A 20,650-nucleotide genomic window follows, 5' to 3' on the forward strand; every position below is an offset into this window, starting at 1 on the left:
TAGCCGGGCGTAGTGGCGGGCGCCTGTAGTCCCAGCTACTCGGAGAGGCTGAGGCAGGAGAATGGCGTGAACCTGGGAGGCGGAGCTTGCAGTGAGCCGAGAGCGCGCCACTGCACTCCAGCCTGGGCGACAGAGCGAGACTCCGTCTCAAAAAAAAAAAAAAAAAAAAAGAATAAAATATACTTGTTTTATCAATAACCTTGGTTTGCAAGTCAGGTAAATCACCAAAGGAAAAAAAAATCTTGATTTTTTTGAAGTTCTATTTCACTACTATTTCTGAATTACTACATAATGTAATTAAAAGCATTACTCATCACGTGATCTGGTAAATTTGTTCTGGAGCCGCAACCTGAACCCTGAATCTCAACCACCCATTTCCTATACATTCAATTAATCCCAAGTGGTCCTGTACATGAATGTGAATAGATAGTGTAATCTATCATGACAACTGAAAAAAACAGCTGAAATACCTTCATTTATGAAAGACAGTCTTTACAAATTAGTAACAAGATATACTTTTGAAGGGATATGACCCTTTGACGATCAAATACCATCTTTTAATCCAAATTAAATTTGAGCAATTTCTTTTGGAAATGAGAAACACAGACTACAATTTCTGTAAGTCTGTAGTCCGTTCCAACATATCGAAAGAGAACAAAGGTACAGTCGGACCTTTTCCAAATCAGGAATATAAAAGATAACTGGGTAGGACAGGGAAATCTAAAATAATCTACTAGCACATAACTCACAAACGAAACTTCAGTGTCACATTTCCTTGATACAAAACCTCAGGTAGAGAGAACAAAACTCATTGCTGTTTCCAAGTAAAGACAGAGGCAGGAACAAACGTTCTAGATGATTAAACTGATCAGCAAAATAAGTAGAAAAAGTTTCCAAAATTCTCAGAGGCCAGCATGTTTTCCAAGATCTCCAAATATTCATTTAATCAATCTCCCAATTTTTAAAACATAATAAATATAAATAAAACTAGATCGACACATAGATATAAAAGTACTGTGGTATTTGCGGGGGGAAGAGACAACCTTCCTAGTTAATAATCTTATTGAAGTTCTGTAAGAGTAATCAGCCTCTTGAAAGCAGCTGGGAGAGCATGCACCAAAGCAGCTGACTCTCTGCAGACTGCCTGTACTTTTCCAGAGGGAAGTAAGCTAATTCCTTGTGTATCAGGCCTGTAGAAAACATAGGCCTATCATTCTGGTCTTGCTCTGAGGTTTGACATGAGAATCTAAAAAGTTTCAGATAGCTTAAGCAAAAACAGACCATTTCTTAAAAGATGTTTTCGTATCAGTGGAAGTTCACTGAGGAAGTACACGTAAGAGTACTCAAATACAACTCCTTATTCAGCAACTCAATACCTTGCAGAGAGGCACATTACCTCAACTATTATGAGAACCTTATTTAGTTGGCAGGGAGTAATAAATAATAAACAAGAGACTACACACATACTACCTAGCATTTGACTAATACCATATCACAAAATTTAACCCTGGAGTACTAATATTATGAAAGCAAAAATTCACTTTGTGGTCACCACCAAGTCTTAAACTTATTTGAAGGAGCTTCACATGAATTTTCATTTTGAAGGTAGGTATTAAGTGTAAACTTTAGTACCACATTAAGTTTCCCCCTCTGTCTTCAGTCCACTCAGCTCCCAACATGCTGTATGCCAAAATAAAAGATTTAAATTAAAAGAAGCATCTTCGGCCAGGTGCAGTGGCTCATGCCTGTAATCCCAGTATTTTGGGAGGCCGAGGTGGGTGGATTACGAGGTCATGAGTTCAAGACCAGCCTGGCCAGCATGGTGAACCTCCGTCTCTACTAAAAATACAAACAATTCAGCTGGGCATGGTGGTGCACACACCTGTAATCCCAGCTACTCAGGAGGCTAAGGCAGGAGAATTGCTTGAACCTGGGAGGCTGAGGTGGCAGTGAGCCGAGATCGCGCCACTGCTCTCCAGCCTGGGCGACATAGCGAGACTCTGTCACCAAAAAAAAAAAAAGAAGAAGCATCTTCAAATCAGAGAAGCAGACTTGGAGGAAAGTATAGCTAGAACACAACAGGCTTGTAGCACACAAGGATGAAAGTTATCAATTGTAAACACAATAGTAAGTATAGTCATTTAAAACGTAAGAGAAAGAGAAAGGATAACTGAGAAGCTGGATTCGATTGTGAAATAAAATACAAACACAAGTTAAAGGCAACCAGCTCCTCACCAGCTGTTCCCAGTTCTGGGTATCAGAGCTTAGTTGTTCTTAGTTCCCTTCTTTATATAGTACAAGACAGTCCAAGAGACTAGATGGCTCTGAAATTATTCTAATAGTGATTTTCCTCTTTCGCCTTGGAAAAGTTATTCAACTTCTTCTGGTAAATAATTATATAAAACTAAATTCACAGGAAGTCCTGGGTATTAATGCACACACAGCTATATTCTGAGCTCATAAAGAGAAAAAAATCCAAACTTCTTGGAATTACATTCAAAGCCATCTTTTTTAAATCTTACTGCAACCTTCCTTTCCAGTTTCTATCATCACAAATGTCTACAGACAAACAGCAACTTTAAGCCCCTTGCTAGCATAAGAGCTTTTCACATTTTCCCCTCTTTGGTCACAGTTTTCCTCAACCTATAAAATCCTTGCCCCTTCTCTGAAGTTTTGTTTGTTCTTCAATCCAGTTTAAAAGCCTTGTATGAGCTGTCTCCCCACCAGTCTTCTTAGGCATATTCACTCCTGCCTCTATACTTCGACTGTGCTTTTCATTTATCTCTATTACCTCATTTAGCTCTACGCACAGTAAATTTTTACCTTCCCTACTGCAGTGTAAGCTTCTCAAAGGCAGGGATGCAGAGACCCTGTGATTCATACAAGCCAAGCAGTACTTTATATACAGTGTGTGCTTACTTGTGGAACCAAACTGAGTATGAAGTAATATTTAGGAGGCCAATATCAGGAAAAGTGACGCCCTAAATTACTGTTTTTCAGACAGTGGATCACAACCTAATGAGTTGTGAAATTAATGTACCAGGCCACCACCAGCACTCAAAAAAACAGAACAAAGAAACTCAAAATACAAACAAACTAAAAAACACCAGAGTGGGCCCAGCACGGTGGCTCACACCTGTAATCCTAGCACTTTGGGAAGCCGAGGCCAGTGGATCACTTTAGCCCAGGAATCTCAGACCAGCCTGGGCAACATGGTGAAACCCTGTCTCTACAAAAAATACAAAAAATTAGCTGGGCATGGTGGCATGCGCCTATGGTCCCAGCTTTCTGGGAGGCTAAAGTGGGAGGAAAAAAGAAACCAGAAAAACTGTATTTACTGGTATCATGCACTCTGGTGTTTGGTTTTGTTTTATTTTTGAGACAGGGTCTCTGTCTCCCAGGCTTGAGGTCAGCGATGTGACCATGGCTCACTGCAGCCTCAACATCCCAGTCTCAAGCAATCCTCCCACCTCAGCTTCCTGAGTAGCTGGGACTATAGGCACGTGCCACCACACGTGGCTAACTTTTATATTTTTTGCAGAGATGAGGTTTCACCATGTTGCCCAGGCTGGTTTCGAACTCCTGAGCTCAAGTGATCCGCCCACCTCGGCTTCCCAAAGTGCTGGGATTACAGGCGTGAGCCACCGTGCCTGGCCAGTAAATATAATTTTTGTGAAGCTTATTTCAGGTGGTTTTTTTTGCATATATATTAGGTTATAATGTAAAATGTATCTCTTACTATGAGCTGCAATTTTTTAAAAGATATTTTAAAACTGCCTAAAATTTTTTTCCAAATGTGGGCTGAACTGTACCAACCCATCCATGGACTCTTACTGGATTGCCCAAGAAGCACAGAAAACATCTATATAGTTGAGATGGAAGAAAAGAATGAACCTAAATGGCTCTAACCTAAACCACCACAATATCCTTTTGTCAGCAATGCCATCATCTAATGAATGAACTTGCCACAGATTATGCTCAAAAAGCATTTTGAGCAGTGATCATAAATTGTTAAGTGTCTGCTTGTCAATTAAGTATCTTTGCTTATCTACAAGGTCATAAGAATTATTCCCAATGGGACTTATCTTGAAAAATAATTATCTTTGAGAGCATGCTAACAGGAAATCATCTGAAAAAAACTGGTCAGTGGTGGATGGAAAGAGAACTGTTCTTCACAATAAGTTAAAAGACCCAGACAAATAGTTATGCTACTAATAAAATATATTTTCCTGGTTACAGCAATCTGTGGAAGTGATTTCTGAGGGGAAGGTAATGCTATTTTCAAATTTAGTTTTGTTTGCAACCTCAGCTACTTGTGAAATTAAAAGGAATTTAAAAATGATTGTTCTGCTGTCTTCACTGATAACCAACAGGGTAAAGATAGCAATAATAAAAGCAAAGAATGCCTGCTTTAGTCCCCTGTCTCTCATCCAATTTAACAATGGCTAATAGTGAGTAACTAAAGATATAAAATAGTTACATTTCACAATAGTAGAACCAAAGTTCAACCGCTATCGACGTTTATACGGATGTAACTGAATTTTAAGTAGCCAGGTGCTCAAGCCTGTAATGCCAGCAGTTTAGGAGGCCAAAGTGGGCAGATTACTTGAGGCCAGGGGTTCAAGACCACACTGGGCAACATGGAGACCCCATCTCTACAAAAAAAAAAAAAAAAGTACAAAAAAATTAGCCAGCTGTGGTAGTGCATGCCTGTAGTCCCAGCTACTCGGAAGGCTGAGGTGGGAGGGTCACTTGAGCCCAGAATTCAAGTACAGCCTGGGCAACATAGTGAGACTCCTATCTCTTTAAAAGGAAAAAAAAAAAAAAAAACAGCTGTAAAAAGAGAAGATATTCAAGATCTAGAATCCAAAGATCTGGATTTAATTCTGGTTGCCATTCATTGGTACAACACTCAGTTTCCATTTCCTGTCTTATAAAATAGGGATAATACTCATATATTCATTTGGCAAGTATTTATTGAAGAATACTTTCCATGTGCCACCAGACATTTGGCTAGGGATACAACAAATACATAGTATTTAATCTTATAATTAATAAGAGCTTATAATCTTCCTATCTCACAGGACTGTGTGAAGATCAGATATAAAAACACTACAAACTGGCTGGGCACGGTGGCTCATGCCTGTAATCCCAGCACTTTGGGAGGCCGAGGCGGGCTGATCACCTGAGGTTGGGAGTTTGAGACCAGCCTGGCCTGACCTACATGGAGAAACCCCGTCTCTACTAAAAATACAAAAATTAGATGGGCATGGTGGCACATGCCTGTAATCCCAGCTGCTTGGGAAGCTGAGGCAGGGGAATCACTCGAACCCAGGAGGTGGAGGTTGCAGTGAGCCGAGATCGTGCCACTGCACTCCAGCCTGGGCAACAAGAGTGAAACGCTGTCTCCAAATAAATAAATAAATAAATAAATAAAACTACAAACTATAATACACTATACACGCTGCAAAGCAGTAAAATGATTATTATAACTATTAATATTAACTTGTTCTACCTCTTAACCATCCATCTTTATTTCAAGAGCTTAGCAAGATCCAATAAATAAAGTATAGATGATCAGATAGAACAGTTAGTATTTAACTGATTTTCCACTTAGGTTGGAAATCGAGAGCCTAACAATTCAGTATTTGTTGGTATAACCTTAGCTCATTACTCTCAATATAATCATGAAGATAAAATGAACTGAGAATCCAAGGCCTACAGCCTACTGCATCACCCTGGGCATGTAACTGGGTATGTGGGTTGCATTACCCACACCTGGCAAAAGAGTAAAAAAATAAAGATTTCTAGGCCCTATGAAAGATCTACTGAATCATAACCCTTAAAAGGTGAGCCTGAGAATCTGTACTTTAGATAAGCACACCCAAGTGCTTCTTATGTACCCTAAAGCCTGAGAACCGCTGCCATACAAATTTCCTTTGATCAATAACCATGATTTCATTATTTCAAACATTACCAAAATCTACTAGAAAATGTCAGCCAAATAGAATTCAGTTGCAATTGAGAAAGCAGCTTTTGAGACGGTACTTAGTCTGTGTTACATGACTCACACTTAACTCATAAAAATACTTCTTGTGGCACCAGCCTCTTTATTCATTTTCAAACTCTCACATAAAATGAAGTTAAAAAACTGACTTTCAAAAAACAAATTGATATACACAGTTTTATTTTATCTTATGACTTTAATGAGGGAAAGCTGAGGGGTCTATTATCTGGTGGCTATCAAAGAGGAAAGCATATATACTGACTAGCATAAATATATCATGATTTTGAATGCTTGCAAGCCAATCTTAGTGGTCCATGCTTAAACTAATCCTTCAAAAATACAGACAGTTTTATATCCATATCCACTGCACACTAAAACCTTACAGCAGCATCTCTCAAGAAATCAATCAAGAGTCCTTGGAACTACTTTAACCTTAAGAAAATTAACCTGAAGTCAAATGTTACTTCACATACTATATAATTAGTGCAAAGACATATTTATTTTGGTTCTGCTTGTTGAAAGCATTCTTTACTCATTAGCCTCGAGGTACATACACATCAAAGGGAAAACACTCAGTACATGTTACACTGGGAAAAATTACAAGGTGGAAACCAGCATTGCTAGTCAAAAAAACTTTCCATCTGCAGTAAAATTTAGAGCCCAGAGGGCTTGTTCATACTGCAGTACCAAGCCCTGTTAGAATCTAGACAGTTTTGAAAGGAGAAAAGGCAAACTGAACCATATGGGCTCCAATTTAGTTTCAGGACTAAACATTAGGACAGAGCCTTGGTAAGCTGACTTTAAAAGAAACACAAAGAAACTGAAGCTCTTACTTGTGTCCAAGTTTGTATGCCCTTAAATTTCAAAGTTACTCTGTCCTTTCACATCTCTGTCAGTTGTCTAAACAACTGAAAAATACGAAAATTGTTATAAAAACAATTTGTAAACACAATAGAAGAATCTAAAATAGGGAAAAGTCTGATGATAGCAATTATCAAGGTCCAAACATTCACCTATGACTTGATACAAACTATATCCACACAATGATAATCCACCTATCCCTAATTCTGACCCCACCTGGCTCTTCAGCAACATGCAAAGCTTTCCTGGGACAACAGAGGTAAACTTTAAGAACTTGGAAGACAGACAAAAGCTGTAAGGAGTATTGCCTAAAAAATGCTTTAGGAAAATTAGCATCAACCTAACCAAGATCGAGACAAGTAGCAGGCACAGGTATCCCTCAAGAACCACATCTATTTGGTTGCTGATTTCCCCTCTCACTTGAAACCCTACAGAGAAGGCGCAGGCTATCGAAGAAAGGAAGAAAAAGAAAAGAAAAGAGAAAGACACTGTATAGTTGAGGTCTCACAGAATGTACCACTAGCTTGGCTTTGGGCTGTAATTATCATTACTTCCCCTATAGTACCAAAGAAGGTTCAGAGAATTTGGAAATCAAAATACATATAGTTGCAAGAGTGAGAAACCAAAGCCAGGAAGATTTCTGATTATCACAACCTTCCAGAGAGGTCTTCTAGGCAGAGTATTCTTTTCCCCTGCCCACTAAAAGCGACAAAGTTCTCTACTTACCACAAAGGATGTGCCAAAAAGTAATGTTTTTTCTCTAGAAGGCAAAGATTTCCCAGCTTCCTAGTCTGGAACCTGAGCCTAAGGCAAGTCCTTCTACCTTTCCTAGGGGATCATCTGAGGTCTCCTTTACAGTTTATATCTAGGCTCTTGGGCAGAAGCCACAATAAAGGCAAGAAGCCACTAACTATGTATGTTGGGATGTGTGTGTGTATCTGCAAAGATAGATCATGTTAACTATGGTCTCCTACAGGATTATTCTTTTTGGTTTAGTTCCTTTAGATCCTGTGAAGAGTAAATAATGTAGAACTTCATCATAAATTTATAATTGTAAATGCTTTAGTTTTAAATTTAAAAATAAGAACTGAGTCCAAAATTAACTTCCAAAGGGAAAGGAAAATGACAATTCCGAGACCTTCTATTGGAAGAAAACATCAGCCACAAATTTTGAGTTATCTAGAAAGAAAATAACTAGGTGCCCAAGTATAAGAAATCTGAAAGTCATTATTGTAATCCCAGCACTTTGGGAGGCCGAGGCGGGCAGATCACCTGAGGTCAGGAGTTTCAGACCAGCCTGGCCAACATGGTGAAACCCGTCTCTACTAAAAATACAAAATTAGCTGGGCATGATGGCACATGCCTGTAATCCCAGCTACTCAGGAGGCTGAGGCAGGAGAATCACTTGAAACCGGGAGGCGGAGGTTGCAGTGAGCCGAGATCCCGTCACTGCACTCCAGCCTGGGCGACGATTGAAACTCCGTCTCAAAAAAAAAAAAAAAAAGAATATATTGTCAGAGAATACTAGGAATACTAGGAAACAGTATGTAGGACATTAATGAAACAAGAAAGCATCTATTTACAGAAAGGACAGAGGAAAGGTATACTGTCTCCAAACACTGGCCTAGGTGAGCAACTATTTCTTTTTTTTTTTTTTTCAATCAACTCTCCCAGGTTAAAAACCAACTATTTCTTGAGGTGGAAGAGATGAGGAAACAGAATGAGTGGACACCATAGAGTAAAAATGTCAAGGATAAGGGTAGATGGCACGAGATGAGTAAGAAGGAATGGATTTCTCTATAAGGCAGATTTTCAAAAAACTGTCCCCTTTGCAAACCTACTATTTTACAAAAGGCAACAGAAGGTTGCGGAAATTACAATTAAAATAAAATTCATAAAAAATGAGAAGGATTTCATGTGGGCAAATTGAAATATGGAAGGAGAGAGTAAAAGTGTAAAAAAGGAATGCACAACATAGATTCAGTAAGAAGAAATACAACACTGAAGGCTGCTGAGGAGAACGGAGACAATGCGAGCACACACCACCTGCAAATCAACCGGCAATTACTATCCGAATTTCAATACAAAGTACAAAAAGGCAAATGTAACACCTAGATTAGGGTAATGGAGGAGGTGAGCACAGATATTGCAAGACACGGCAGCATCCCGCAAGAGCATGGAGGAATGTGGTGGGGAAGGCGTATGAAGGGGGAGGGACTGCAGCAGGGGAGAGAGGGTGGGCTGCAGCAGCAGAAGGCGCCTTAAAAAACAGAAGAAAGGAAAAGCAGCCTAGGGGAGGGGAAGACTAGGACAAAGTCAAGTGTGGGATCACAGGAGGATAGAGTAGAAGAGGCAGCAGAGACAGGCATGCCCTAAAAAAGCAAAGCAGTCAAAGACCCAAAAAGGGCTTGAAGTAGTTTGGGAGGAGGAGGAGTTACTAGGGGTCTACCATAAACCTGACTAGGAGGAGGCGTGAGTATAGAGCAGGAGTGAAAGCAGGAGGCCAGGGAAGGGATGCTCTTAGAGGGGTGTGCTGATGGAGACACTAGATTCCAACTTAGGGTGTGATACGGGGGCAACCGAGAAGAGAAACTACAGTGTCAAATCCCACGCCCCCCACCCCAAAGGCATGCAAGGGTCAGAAAGCAAGGTAAACTCTTGGAGTAGAAATACAAAAAGGAGGGGAGGAAAGGGGCACACGGTGGGATGGAAAAATTTAGGGGCAGCTTAACCATGAGGAGAGGGTAACTAAGGAAAGAAAAAGGAGTGGAGAGGGGAGGGATGGTGTTTCCGGAGGAAAAGTAGGAGCAGACCAGAGGTCCTGCCTACTTGGTCTGGAGGGTAGAAGGGGCAGTCCACGGGGGCGGAGGGGAGTGGTGGAGAACGAAACTGCGATGCTTAAGATGAGAACTTGGGGAGGACACGGTACTGGCTGGATCAGAAAACGAAACGCCTTCAGTAAGGAGTAGATGAGGTTCCTTCTGAGCAAGACGAGGGGGAGTGAGGAGCAGAATGCAGCACGCCAAACGGGAAGGCAAAGGGGCGGAGAAGAGCCCAGAGTAATCGGGGCACAGGGGAAGAGCACAGGGGGCGCAAGGGCATCAGCTGGAGACGACGGGGTGGGAGACCTGCGTCGCAGAAGCCCCGGGGCTGGTGGTGGGAGGGCAGCCCACAAGGAGGGGCCCGGCTGCGGAGGCCTGAGGGGCGGGGGTCCGGAGGCCGGCTCGGAGCTCGGGGGAGGTGCGGCCTGGGGATGACAAGGGTAGCGGGGAGTGCAGGGGCAGGAGGAGGGGCGCGGGGAGGATGGGGCGGCAGGTAGCCCCGATACTCACACCTCCAGGATGCGGTCCCCCTTGCGCACCCCGGCCCGATCGGCCGCCCCCCCGGGCAGCACGGCGCTCACATGCTGCAGCGGCGCGTACAGCTCCCCGTTGATGCTCCGCAGTTGCCCGCCCTCGCTCACTTGGCCCCGCACGTTGAAGCCGTAGCCGGACTCGGACTTGACGATGCGCACGACCCGCGGGCCGCCGCCTCCCCCGCCGCCGTTCCCGGCGCAGTGGAGCCCAGACCCCCCGCCGCCGCCGCCGCCACCTCCGTTCCTGTGAGGGGCTGAGGGGTGAATCCCTTCCCCGTCCTCGTCCGCCATCTTGCGAGCAGGCGAGCCGTACCCCCGCCCCCTACGCCTCCAAGGCCTCCGGGCGCGTGCTCGCCCTGCCTGGCAGCCGCACGACCCCCGACGCGCGCGCCCGATCCGCCGGCCGCGGGACCGACTCGGCCACCGAGCTGCTGGCGGGGGGTGAAGAGGAGGCAGGGGGCGGGGGAAAAGCGGACAATCGGGCACCGTGGGGCCTCCTGGGAGATGTAGTTTATGGGCGGCGGGGGCGGGGAGCGGTCTGGGCCCGGGCCTGAGCCGAGGTTATAAGACGCAGTTCGGAAGCAAGGCCTGCCGGGAGTTGTAGTTTATCTTTTATGCTGGGTTAGGAGTTTGGTCTGCTGGGTGGGGAGAGTATAACCCGGCACCCAGCGTGGTAAAATAATTCAGTTCTTGATGCGGACCAAGTTTCCCCCCCGCCTTTCATTTCATAACCTCTAAAAAACAATAATGTTAGAATAACTTAACGTTTATGATTCAACACAGTCTTAAATTATATCAACTCATTTTTTTGGCACAGTAACTTGTATGTTGACCAGGGGCCCAACAACCTGTGAGGCAACCGGATCACGATTAGCTTCCCTATTTTACGTTATTAGGAAACAACCTTAGAGTGCTCAAAGTCATCCAGCTACTAAGTATCAGGAACTAAGGCCCAGTTATTGTGCAACTTTCTTGTCCTGTATTGCAACTACAGTCATGTGCCACATAAGGACATTTTGGTCTACAATGGACTGCAAACACGAGGGAGGCCCCCTAAGATGATAATGGAGCTGAAAAATGTCTATCACCTAGTGACACAGTAGCCACCATAAGGTCATAGCGCAAGCATTACTCACATGTTTGGGGTGATGCTGGTGTTCACAAACCGCTGCCAGTCATGGGAAAGTATAGCACATATGATTATGTACAGTACATAATACTTGATAATGATAAGAACTATGTTATTTATGAATTCACTGTAGTTTTTATCACTATTTTAGGGTGTACTCCTACTTTTTTTTTTTTAAGTTAACTGTAAAGCAGCCTCAGTCAGGTCCTTCAGAAAGTATTCTAGGTATTCTAAGTATTGTGGTTTTTTCCCACATATTCCAAGTATTGTGTTTTTGTTTTTGTTTTGTTTTTGTTGTTGTTGTTTTTTAAGATGGAGTTTCACTCTTATCGCCCAGGCTGGAATGCAATGGCATGATATCAGCTCACTGCAACCTCTGCCTCCCAGGTTCAAGTGATTCTCCTGCCTCAGCCTCCCAAATCCCTTGGGATTAAAGGCATGCGCCACCACGCCTGGCTAATTTTTTTGTATTTTTAGTAGAGACAGCGTTTCACCATGTTGGCCAAGCTGGTCTCGAACTCCTGACCTCAGGTGATCCGCCCGCCTCAGCCTCCCAAAGTGCTGGGATTACAGGTGTGAGCCACTGTGCCTGGCCCCAATTATTGTTACCATCAGATGACAGCTCTGTGCATGTTATTACCCATGAAGACCTTCCCGTGAGACAAGAGATGGAGGTGGAAGACAGTGAAATTGATGATCCAGATCTGGTGTAGGCATAGGCTATGTTTGTGTTTAAGTCTTAGTTTTTAACCAAAAAAAAAGTTTAAAACATAAAATTAAAAATTGCCTTAAATAGAAAAAAGCTTATGGAATAAAGATATAAAGAAAGAATTTTGTACATCTGTACAATGTGTTTGTGTTTTAAGCTAACTGTTATTACAAAAGAGTCCCCCCAAATTTTTAAAGGCTGGGTGTGGTGGCTCATGCTTGTAATACCAGCACTTTGGGAGACCAAGGTGGGAGGATTCCTTGAGCCCAGGAGTTCAAGACCAAACTGGGCAACATAGTGAGACCCCATCTCAACAAAAATTTAAAAATTAGCTGGTGGCTGAGCGAGACTCTATCTAAAAAAAAAAAAAAAAAGTAGCTGGGCATGATGACACATACCTGTAGTCCCAGCTACTTAGGAGGTTTAGGTGGGAGGATCGCTTGAACCCAGGAGGTCAAGGCTGCAGAGAGCTGAGATCACACCACTGCACTCCAGCCTGACCATTAGAGTGAGATCCTGTCTCAAAAAAAAAAAGAAGAGATCTCACAAAATATGGGATGAGGACTCAAAGTCATTATAATTAGAACATAAAAATCAATGTGACCTTATTTTACAACCAAGCTAATGAAGAAGGATCTTGATTACTTACACAATAAGTTGGAATAAGAGTTTTGCTCCAAAATAATAGTGGCATTTGGATTGAACATGAATCATTTGGTTTGAATTGAGCACTGGATGGGGAAAGCAAGGCATCAGAGAAAGGAAAAAGAAGAGAGCCTCCCCTAAAAGAGTTATTTTTTCATTGGTTTATTAGATAAAAATATACTGAATGCCTACTCTGTTCTAGACTCTGCAATGGTAGCTAGGGATGCAGAGATAAATACAATAATATCTACAAACTCCCTGAAAGGCAATAGGAAATGGTCCAACTTACAAATACACGTATTCCTCAAACTGGAGGCGGTTCCACTTCCAGGAGTTCATTCTACTGTTACACTTGCACATGTGTGAAGTGATGTTTTTATGAAGTTAAGTCATTGCAGCATTGTTTGTATTCACAAAAGACTGAAAACAACCTAATGTTTATTCGTTAAATCATAATGTATCCACAATGGAAAACTGAATCAATGTAAACACGGAATAAGGAAGCTCTGTATGCACTTATGTGGAATGATCATATCATCAATACTATATATGATTCGGTGAAAACAAAGTGCAGCACAATCATCTATACAACATGATACCATTTGTATATAAAATGGGAACCATGGGCCGGGCATGGTGGCTCATGCCTGTAATCCCAACACTTTGGGAGGCCAAGGTGGGTGGATCACCTGAGGTCAGAAGTTTGAGACCAGCCTGGCTAATATGGCAAAACCCCGTCTCTACTAAAAATACAAAAATTAGCCGGGTGTGGTGGAGCACACCTGTAGTCCCAGCTACTCGGGAGGCTGAGGCAGAAGAATCACTCGAATCCGGGAGGTGGAGGTTGCAGTGAGCTGAGATTGTGCCACTGCACTCCAGCCTGGGCGACAGAGCGAGACTCTGTCTCAAAAACAAACAAAACAAAACAAATGCAAAAATTAGCTGGGCATGATGGCAGGCGCCTGTATTCATCAGAAGGCTGAGGCAGGAGAATCACTTGAACCTGGGAGGTGGAGGTTGCAGTGGGCCAAGATTGCGCCACCGCACTCCAGCCTGGCGACAGAGCAAGACGCCGTCTAAAAAAATAATAATAAAATAAAATAAAAGGGAACCATATATATTTTTATATCTCTAGAAGTATTCACAAGAAATTGATAACACTGATTGCTGCTGGGGACGGAGACTGGACAGCTAGGGTGTCAGAGGCGGGGACAGGGGTAGGAGAGAGACTTTTCACTTTATATCTTTATGTAACTTCTGAATTTTCAGTCACATGAGTATGTTGCCTATTCAAAAAATAAATTTAAAAATATTTAGAAAGGATCACATTGGAAGAAAAGATGATCAGAGCATAAAAATAACAAAATAAAATAAGACACCATTACTGCTGGTGAGAATTCACAATCTAGCGGCAGAGAAACAAAAGAAAAAACCATTGCAATAGAGCGTGATGAGAGCTGTGAGGAGAGTCCTGCGCAAGTTGCTAGGAGTGCACATTGGAGGGACTTCCACGTATCCAGAGGGAGGAGTTAGGGAAGATGACTCACGAAATGGGAGAGCTAAGCTAAGTGATTACACATGAGAAGAGTTAGCAATTGCAGCAGAGAAGGATAGTGGTGGAAGGGCATTTCTGACAAAGGAAACAGCATATTCAAACACACAGAGATTTGAAAGAACACAGTACAGTGTGAGACCACACAGTTCAGTAGGACTGGAGCAGAGGAGACAGGAAGTGGACAGGGGAGGTGGGCAAGAGTCAGATCCGGGAGGGCTTAAAATATCCAATATCGGCCAGGTGCGGTGGCTCACGCCTGTAATCCCAACACTTTGGGAGGCCGAGGTGGGCGGATCACGAGGTCAGGAGATCGAGACCATCCTGGCTAACACGGTGAAACCCCGTCTCTACTAAAAATACAAAAAATAAAAAAATCAGCCAGGCTTGGTGGCAGGCACCCGTAGTCCCAGCTACTCGGGAGGCTGAGGCAAGAGAATAGCGTGAACCTAGGAGGCAGAGCTTACAGTGAGCCGAGATCACGCCACTGCACTCCAGCCTGGGCAACAGAGCAAGACTCTGTCTCAAAAAAAAAAAAAAAAAAAATCAAATATCACGCCCAGGAGTTTGAATTTCATTCCTTATTAGTGAGGGGCCTCTGATTGCTTTTAAGCAGAGCACAGGCATTCACAAATCTGTGCTTCAAAAAGTTCATGGTGCAAGATGTGTGGAGAATTAATTCAGATAGAAAGATCAGTTATGAAGCATTTGCAGTGACTCCAGTGGGAATTAATGAGATGCCAACTAGGGCAGTAGTGGTGGGAATACAAAGAGGGGGATGCACAAGAGATAAGGGACTTGGTGACCACTAGGATCTCGGGTGTGAAGGTAGGGGAGGAAGGAATGACATAAGATTCCTGACGTGGTGATGTGATTCCCCAAAACATGGCATAAAAAGGAAGAGGAGGGGGTTTGCAGGGAAAATTAATTTAATTTGTTTAAATTTGTTTGATTTGAACAAGAAGAAGATTAGTTTAATTTGGGGCCTGTGGGAAAGCCCAGAGGAATTGTCCAACAACTGGTTGAACACATGAGTGTGGACCTGGGGAAAGGAGTCTGGGCCAGAACTTAGATTTGGGAGCCATCAGCCCTGGGTGGTGGTAGATGAGAACCCCAAAACATACTGTGCAGTCAGATGAGAGGAGTGCCAAGTCCAGAACTTGGAGAATCTTCTCCCATGGTCACCCCATTTAGGAGACTGAAAGAGGGAGAGCATCCAGTGAAAGAGGAGCCAGGGGGCTGGGGGACCAGAGAGAGTGGGAGTCAATGATGCTGCTTTCAGAAATAGGATCTGGACCATTTACAGAGCACTTTGCATCCAAGAGCTTGTTTCATTCTCACAATAACAAAGTCAATTGAAATGGTCACAAGAAGCTAGGCTCAGATAACCAGCAGGTCCCAGTCACACTGCTAGTTAATACTGGACCTGAAGTTTGAACCCAAATTTTCTGACACCAAGCCAGGACATTCTCCTTCCCCAACCCAGCTTCCCTTTGGTTCAATAAGAAAAAGTTCCTCCTACCCCTTGTGATCTGCAAAGTCATCAGGTTTCTGCTACCTTTTTGTGTAGGAATTACTTAGGTGAGAATCCCACTTCCATACTTTTGTTCATGGAGTTCTTTGGTCCTAGATGTTCTGCCTCTTTATTTCCCTTTGCTGAACTAAATTCTACTCTTCCTTTAAGACCTGGCTGAAGTCCTTCCATAAAGCCTCCCCTGGGGACTCCAGTTCACTCTGACATCCCTCTTTTTTAAATTCCTGAGGCAAATATACCTTCAGGTGACCCCCCTCAGTGAGTCATGCTCTTGTGTAATCCCTTCCTCTTGAGTGTGGGTAGAACCGGTGACTTGCTTCTAGGCAATAGAATATGGCAAAGGTGAGGATGTGTCACTCCCATGATTATATGACATTATATAACACTTCTTAGCAGACTAGAGCAGGAGACTCGTGCCGGCCTTGAGGAAGCAAGCTGCCATGTTATGAAGTGCCTGTGGAGAGGGCCACACAGTAGGGAACTGCAGGGCCCTCTCTAGGTGCTCAGTGTGGCTCTGGGCTGACACCAAGAAACTGGGGTCCTCGGTCCTACACCCTCAAGAAATTTTCCCAGCAACCACATGAACTTAAAAGAGGATCCTGGGCTCCACAAAGAAACACAGCCCAACCGACACCTTGAAAGCAGTCTTGTGATGCCGTGAGCCGAGGACCCAGTTAAGCCCAGCCCAGACTCCTAACACCAATAGAAACTGTGAGTAGTATATACCTGTTGCTTTAAGCTGCTAACTTTGTGGTACTGTGTTACACAGCAATGGGTAATTTAATGTAACTCTTACTGCATTTAGCTCGGTACCACTCCGTTTAATTTTTTTTTTTTTTTTTTTTTAGAAACAGAGTTGCCGGGCATGGTGGCTCATGCCTGTAATCCCAGTACTTTGGGAGGCCGAGGCAGGCACATCACCTGAGGTCAGGAGTTCAAGACCAGCCCGGCCAACATGATGAAACCTTGTCTCTACCAAAAATACAAAAATTAGCCCGGCGTGGTGGCGTGGTAGCTGTAATCCTAGCTACCACCTATAATCCTAGCTACTCGGGAGGCTGAGGCAGGAGAATTGCTTGAACCTGGGAGGCAGAGGTTGCAGTGAGCCAAGATCGTGCCACTGCACTCCAGCCTGAGATTCTGTACCCCCAAAAAAAATAAAAAGAAATAAACAGAGTCTCACTCTGTCACCCAGGCTGGAGTGCACAGTTTAGACCATAACAATTTAATATCTAGTTTAACTTTACTTTTCCAATCTGAATATAAGCTTCTTGAAGACAAGGAACTGGTCATACGTGACTTGTGCCCTGACAGTGCATGAGAATGAGAAGCCCAGAGAAGGAGCTGAACAAGTGTTTCCAGAATATGAGTCCAGAAAAGGACAAAAAGTGGCTAATACGGCCATGGTGGGGATCAAATCAGCGATATGTAGAAAATGCCTAGCAGAATGCTTAGCACATCACTTTTTCTTTTTTTTTTTTTTTTTTTTTTTGAGACAGAGTCTCACTTTGTCGCCCAGGCTGGAGTGCGGTGGGGGCAAGATCTCGGCTCACTGCAACCTCCACCTCCCGGATTCAAGCCAATCTCCTGCCTCAGCCTCCCAAGTAGCTGGGATTACAGGTGTGCACCACCACACCAGCCTAATTTTTGTATTTTTAGTAGAGATGGGGTTTGACTGTGTTGGCCAGTGAACTCCTGACCTCAAGTGATCCACCCATCTCCGCCTCCCAAAGTGCTGGGATTACAGGCACGAGCTACTACGCCTGGCTGCTTTTATTTATAATTCTTTTTTTTTTTTTTTTTTTTTGAGACGGAGTCTCGCTCTGTCGCCCAGGCTGGAGTGCAGTGGCGCAATCTCGGCTCACTGCAAGCTCCGCCTCCCGGGGTTCACGCCATTCTCCTGCCTCAGCCTCTCCGAGTAGCTGGGACTACAGGCGTCTGCCACCACGCCTGGCTAATTTTTTGTATTTTTAGTAGAGACGGGGTTTCACCGTGGTCTCGATCTCCTGACCTCGTGATCCACCCGCCTTGGCCTCCCAAAGTGCTGGGATTACAAGCTTGAGCCACCGTGCCCGGCCTTTTATTTATAATTCTAACAAATATCACATCTAGCCCCATTTGCTCATTTTTTCTGATAAAGAAATATCTCCCTCTACCACTACCCTTCAGAAAAAGAAACATACCCAGCACGGTACAGCAATTTGTCAAAGGTCACTCAGCAGATCAGTGGCCAGAACTCAACCCTAAGGAGAAAAATTAAATGGTTTAAAAGAGGCAATGAACTGGACACAGTGGCTCACACCTGTAATCCCAGCACTTTGTGGGGCCAAGACGGGAAGGATCACTTGAGTTCAAGACTAGTCTGGGCAACATAGCAGGACTGCATCTTGCCACAGAATTTTAAAGGTTGGCTGGGTGTGGTGATGCATGCCTGTAGTCCCACCTGCTCAAAAAGCTGAGACGGGAGGATCACTTGAGCCCAGGAGGTCGAGGTTACAGGGAGCTATGATTGCACCACTGTGTTTCAGGCTGGGCTACCGAGGGAGACCTTGCCTCAAAAAAAAAAAAAAAAAAAAAAAAGGGCAATGAGACATCCATTATCCACCATTATCCATGGGTTCATGGGTTAAAGAGGAAAAAAAGGGGGTCCTTGTTTTAGGCCCTTGCCCTAATTCTCTCTTCTTTCCTCTTCACTACCTTTCTATACTTTTTCCATGAACACCACATGAAAAATTACTTTGTTGGCAATCTGAGTAACTGACTCACAAAAAGTGAATAATACCTAGAGACTAGAGAGTTTATTAGTCAAGATTCCTTGCAAGTAATTAGTCAAGATTAGTTGCAAGTGACAAAAACTCAATTCAAACTAACTTAAGCAAAGACTACGTGTTGGTTCACATAGCTAAGGAGGACATTGAGTATTCCAGTTAACTGTAGCTACGTAACAAACCACACAGCCAGGTGTAGTGGCTCATGCCTGTAATCCCAGCACTTTGTCGAGGATGTTTCAGGAGGATCTTTTGAGCCTAGGAGTTCAAGACCAGCCTGGGAAACATAGCAAGACCCTGTCTCTACAAAACAATTTTAAAATTAGCCAGGCATAGTGGCACATGCCTGTAGTCTTAGCTACACAGAAGGCTGGGATGGGAGGATCCCTTGAGCCCAGGAGTTGGAGGCTGCAGTGAGCTATGATCCCACCACTGCACTCCAGCCTGGGTGACACAACAAGACTCTGTCTTTATTTTATGTTATTTTATTTTATTTATTTTGAGATGGAGTCTCACTGTGTTGCCCAGGCTGGAGTGCAGTGGCACGATCTCGGCTCACTGCAAGCTCCACCTCCTGGGTTCATGCCATTCTCCTGCCTCAGCCTCCCAAGTAGCTGGGACTACAGGCGCCCGCCACCACGCCCAGCAATTTTTTTTTTTTTTTGCATTTTTAGTAGAGATGGGGTTTCACCGTGTTAGCCAGGATGATCTTGATCTCCTGACCTCGTGATCCTCCCGCCTCGGCCTCCCAAAGTGCTGGGATTACAGGTGTAAGCCACCGCACCCGGCTATTTTATTTATTTTATTTTATTTTATTTTTTTGAGATGGAGTCTCACTCTGTCACCCAAGCTGGAGTGCAGTGGCATGGTCTCGCCTCACTGCAACCTCTGCCTCTGAGGTTCAAGCTATTCTCCTGCCTCAGCCTCCCAAATAGCTAGGATTACAGGCGTGCACCACCATGCCCAATTAATTTTTGTATTTTTAGTAGAGACAGGGTTTCACCATGTTGGCCAGGCTGGTCTCGAACTCCTAACCTCAAGTGATCCGCCCACCTCAGCCTCCCAAAGTACTGGGATTACAGGCATCAGCCACCTTGCCTGGCCGAGGCACTGTCTTTAAATAAATGAATAAGTAAATAAATAAAGTTTCTAGAAGAACTATGATTATCCAAACCTGGATCCCATGCCCAGGTCATGTGCCTAAGAAGAAAGCTTGCTGGGTAGACGCTAAACAATAGCTAATACAATCAGCGCAGGTTTAACTTGAGGGAGAATTTATGTCAGCTTAGCTTGTAATTATCATTCTGTTGGCTCTCTATCAGCATTCTATAGCTGTAGTGTTCCCTTTCCCTGGTCACCTTCGTATCATGCCCCTGTCTTCCACTTTGCCGTAACATCACCTCTCTGAGGTTCACTGGGCTTCCCATTGGAAAGAAAAGTTCCCTGGCTTTGGCTGAGCATGGTGGCTCACGCCTGTAATCCCAGTACTTTGGGATGCCGAGGCGGGCAGATCACCTGAGGTCAGGAGTTCGAGACCAGCCTGACCAACATGGAGAAATCCCACCTCTACTAAAAATACAAAATTAGCCAGGTGTGGTGGCGCATGCCTGTAATCCCAGCTACTCAAGAGGCTGAGGCAGGAGAATCGCTTGAACCCAGGAGGCAGAGGTTTCGGTAAGCCAAGATTGCACCATTGCACTCCAGCCTGGACAACGAGAGCGAAACTCCATCTCAAAGAAAAAAAAAAAAAGAAAAGTTCCCTGGCTCTTACAGCCACACTGGCTGGCTTTTTTTTCTGTCCTGCCCTCTCACTACATCGGACTGTCATGCTTCAAAGGCCATTCCCAAATATCATTATCATTTTTCACTATCCTTCCAGCAGCAACTGTCTAGGCAATTGTTACTCTATTAACTGTGTTTCTCCCTCTTTTCCAGTGCTTCCCCCACCTTTTTTTCTTAAAATCAAACTCAATTTTCCAAGAGTCCCTTTTCCTAGAAATTACCTCCCAAGACCAACACTACAGAAATAATACAATAGATAGGAGACCTCACAACAAATAGACCCATGAGGTTTCTGCATTGTTAGCATT

General features: G+C 43.9%; 1 protein-coding gene across 2 annotated transcripts in view; it reads right to left on the reverse strand.

Annotated features, from left to right (window-relative positions):
* Positions 1 to 10,646, reverse strand: part of SNX27 (sorting nexin 27) — a 93,186-nt gene extending 82,540 nt beyond the window's left edge. For both annotated transcript variants that reach the window (XM_032154633.2, XM_032154634.2), the window contains exon 1: positions 10,201 to 10,646. In XM_032154633.2, the coding sequence (XP_032010524.1) occupies positions 10,201 to 10,514 (314 nt within the window). In that variant the 5' untranslated portion in view covers positions 10,515 to 10,646. The remainder of the gene's footprint in view (positions 1 to 10,200) is intronic.
* Between the last annotated feature and the right edge of the window lie 10,004 nt (positions 10,647 to 20,650).

The sequence above is a fragment of the Hylobates moloch genome, unplaced genomic scaffold (genome assembly GCF_009828535.3).
Source record: "Hylobates moloch isolate HMO894 unplaced genomic scaffold, HMol_V3 SCAFFOLD_5, whole genome shotgun sequence".
NCBI lineage: Eukaryota > Metazoa > Chordata > Mammalia > Primates > Hylobatidae > Hylobates > Hylobates moloch.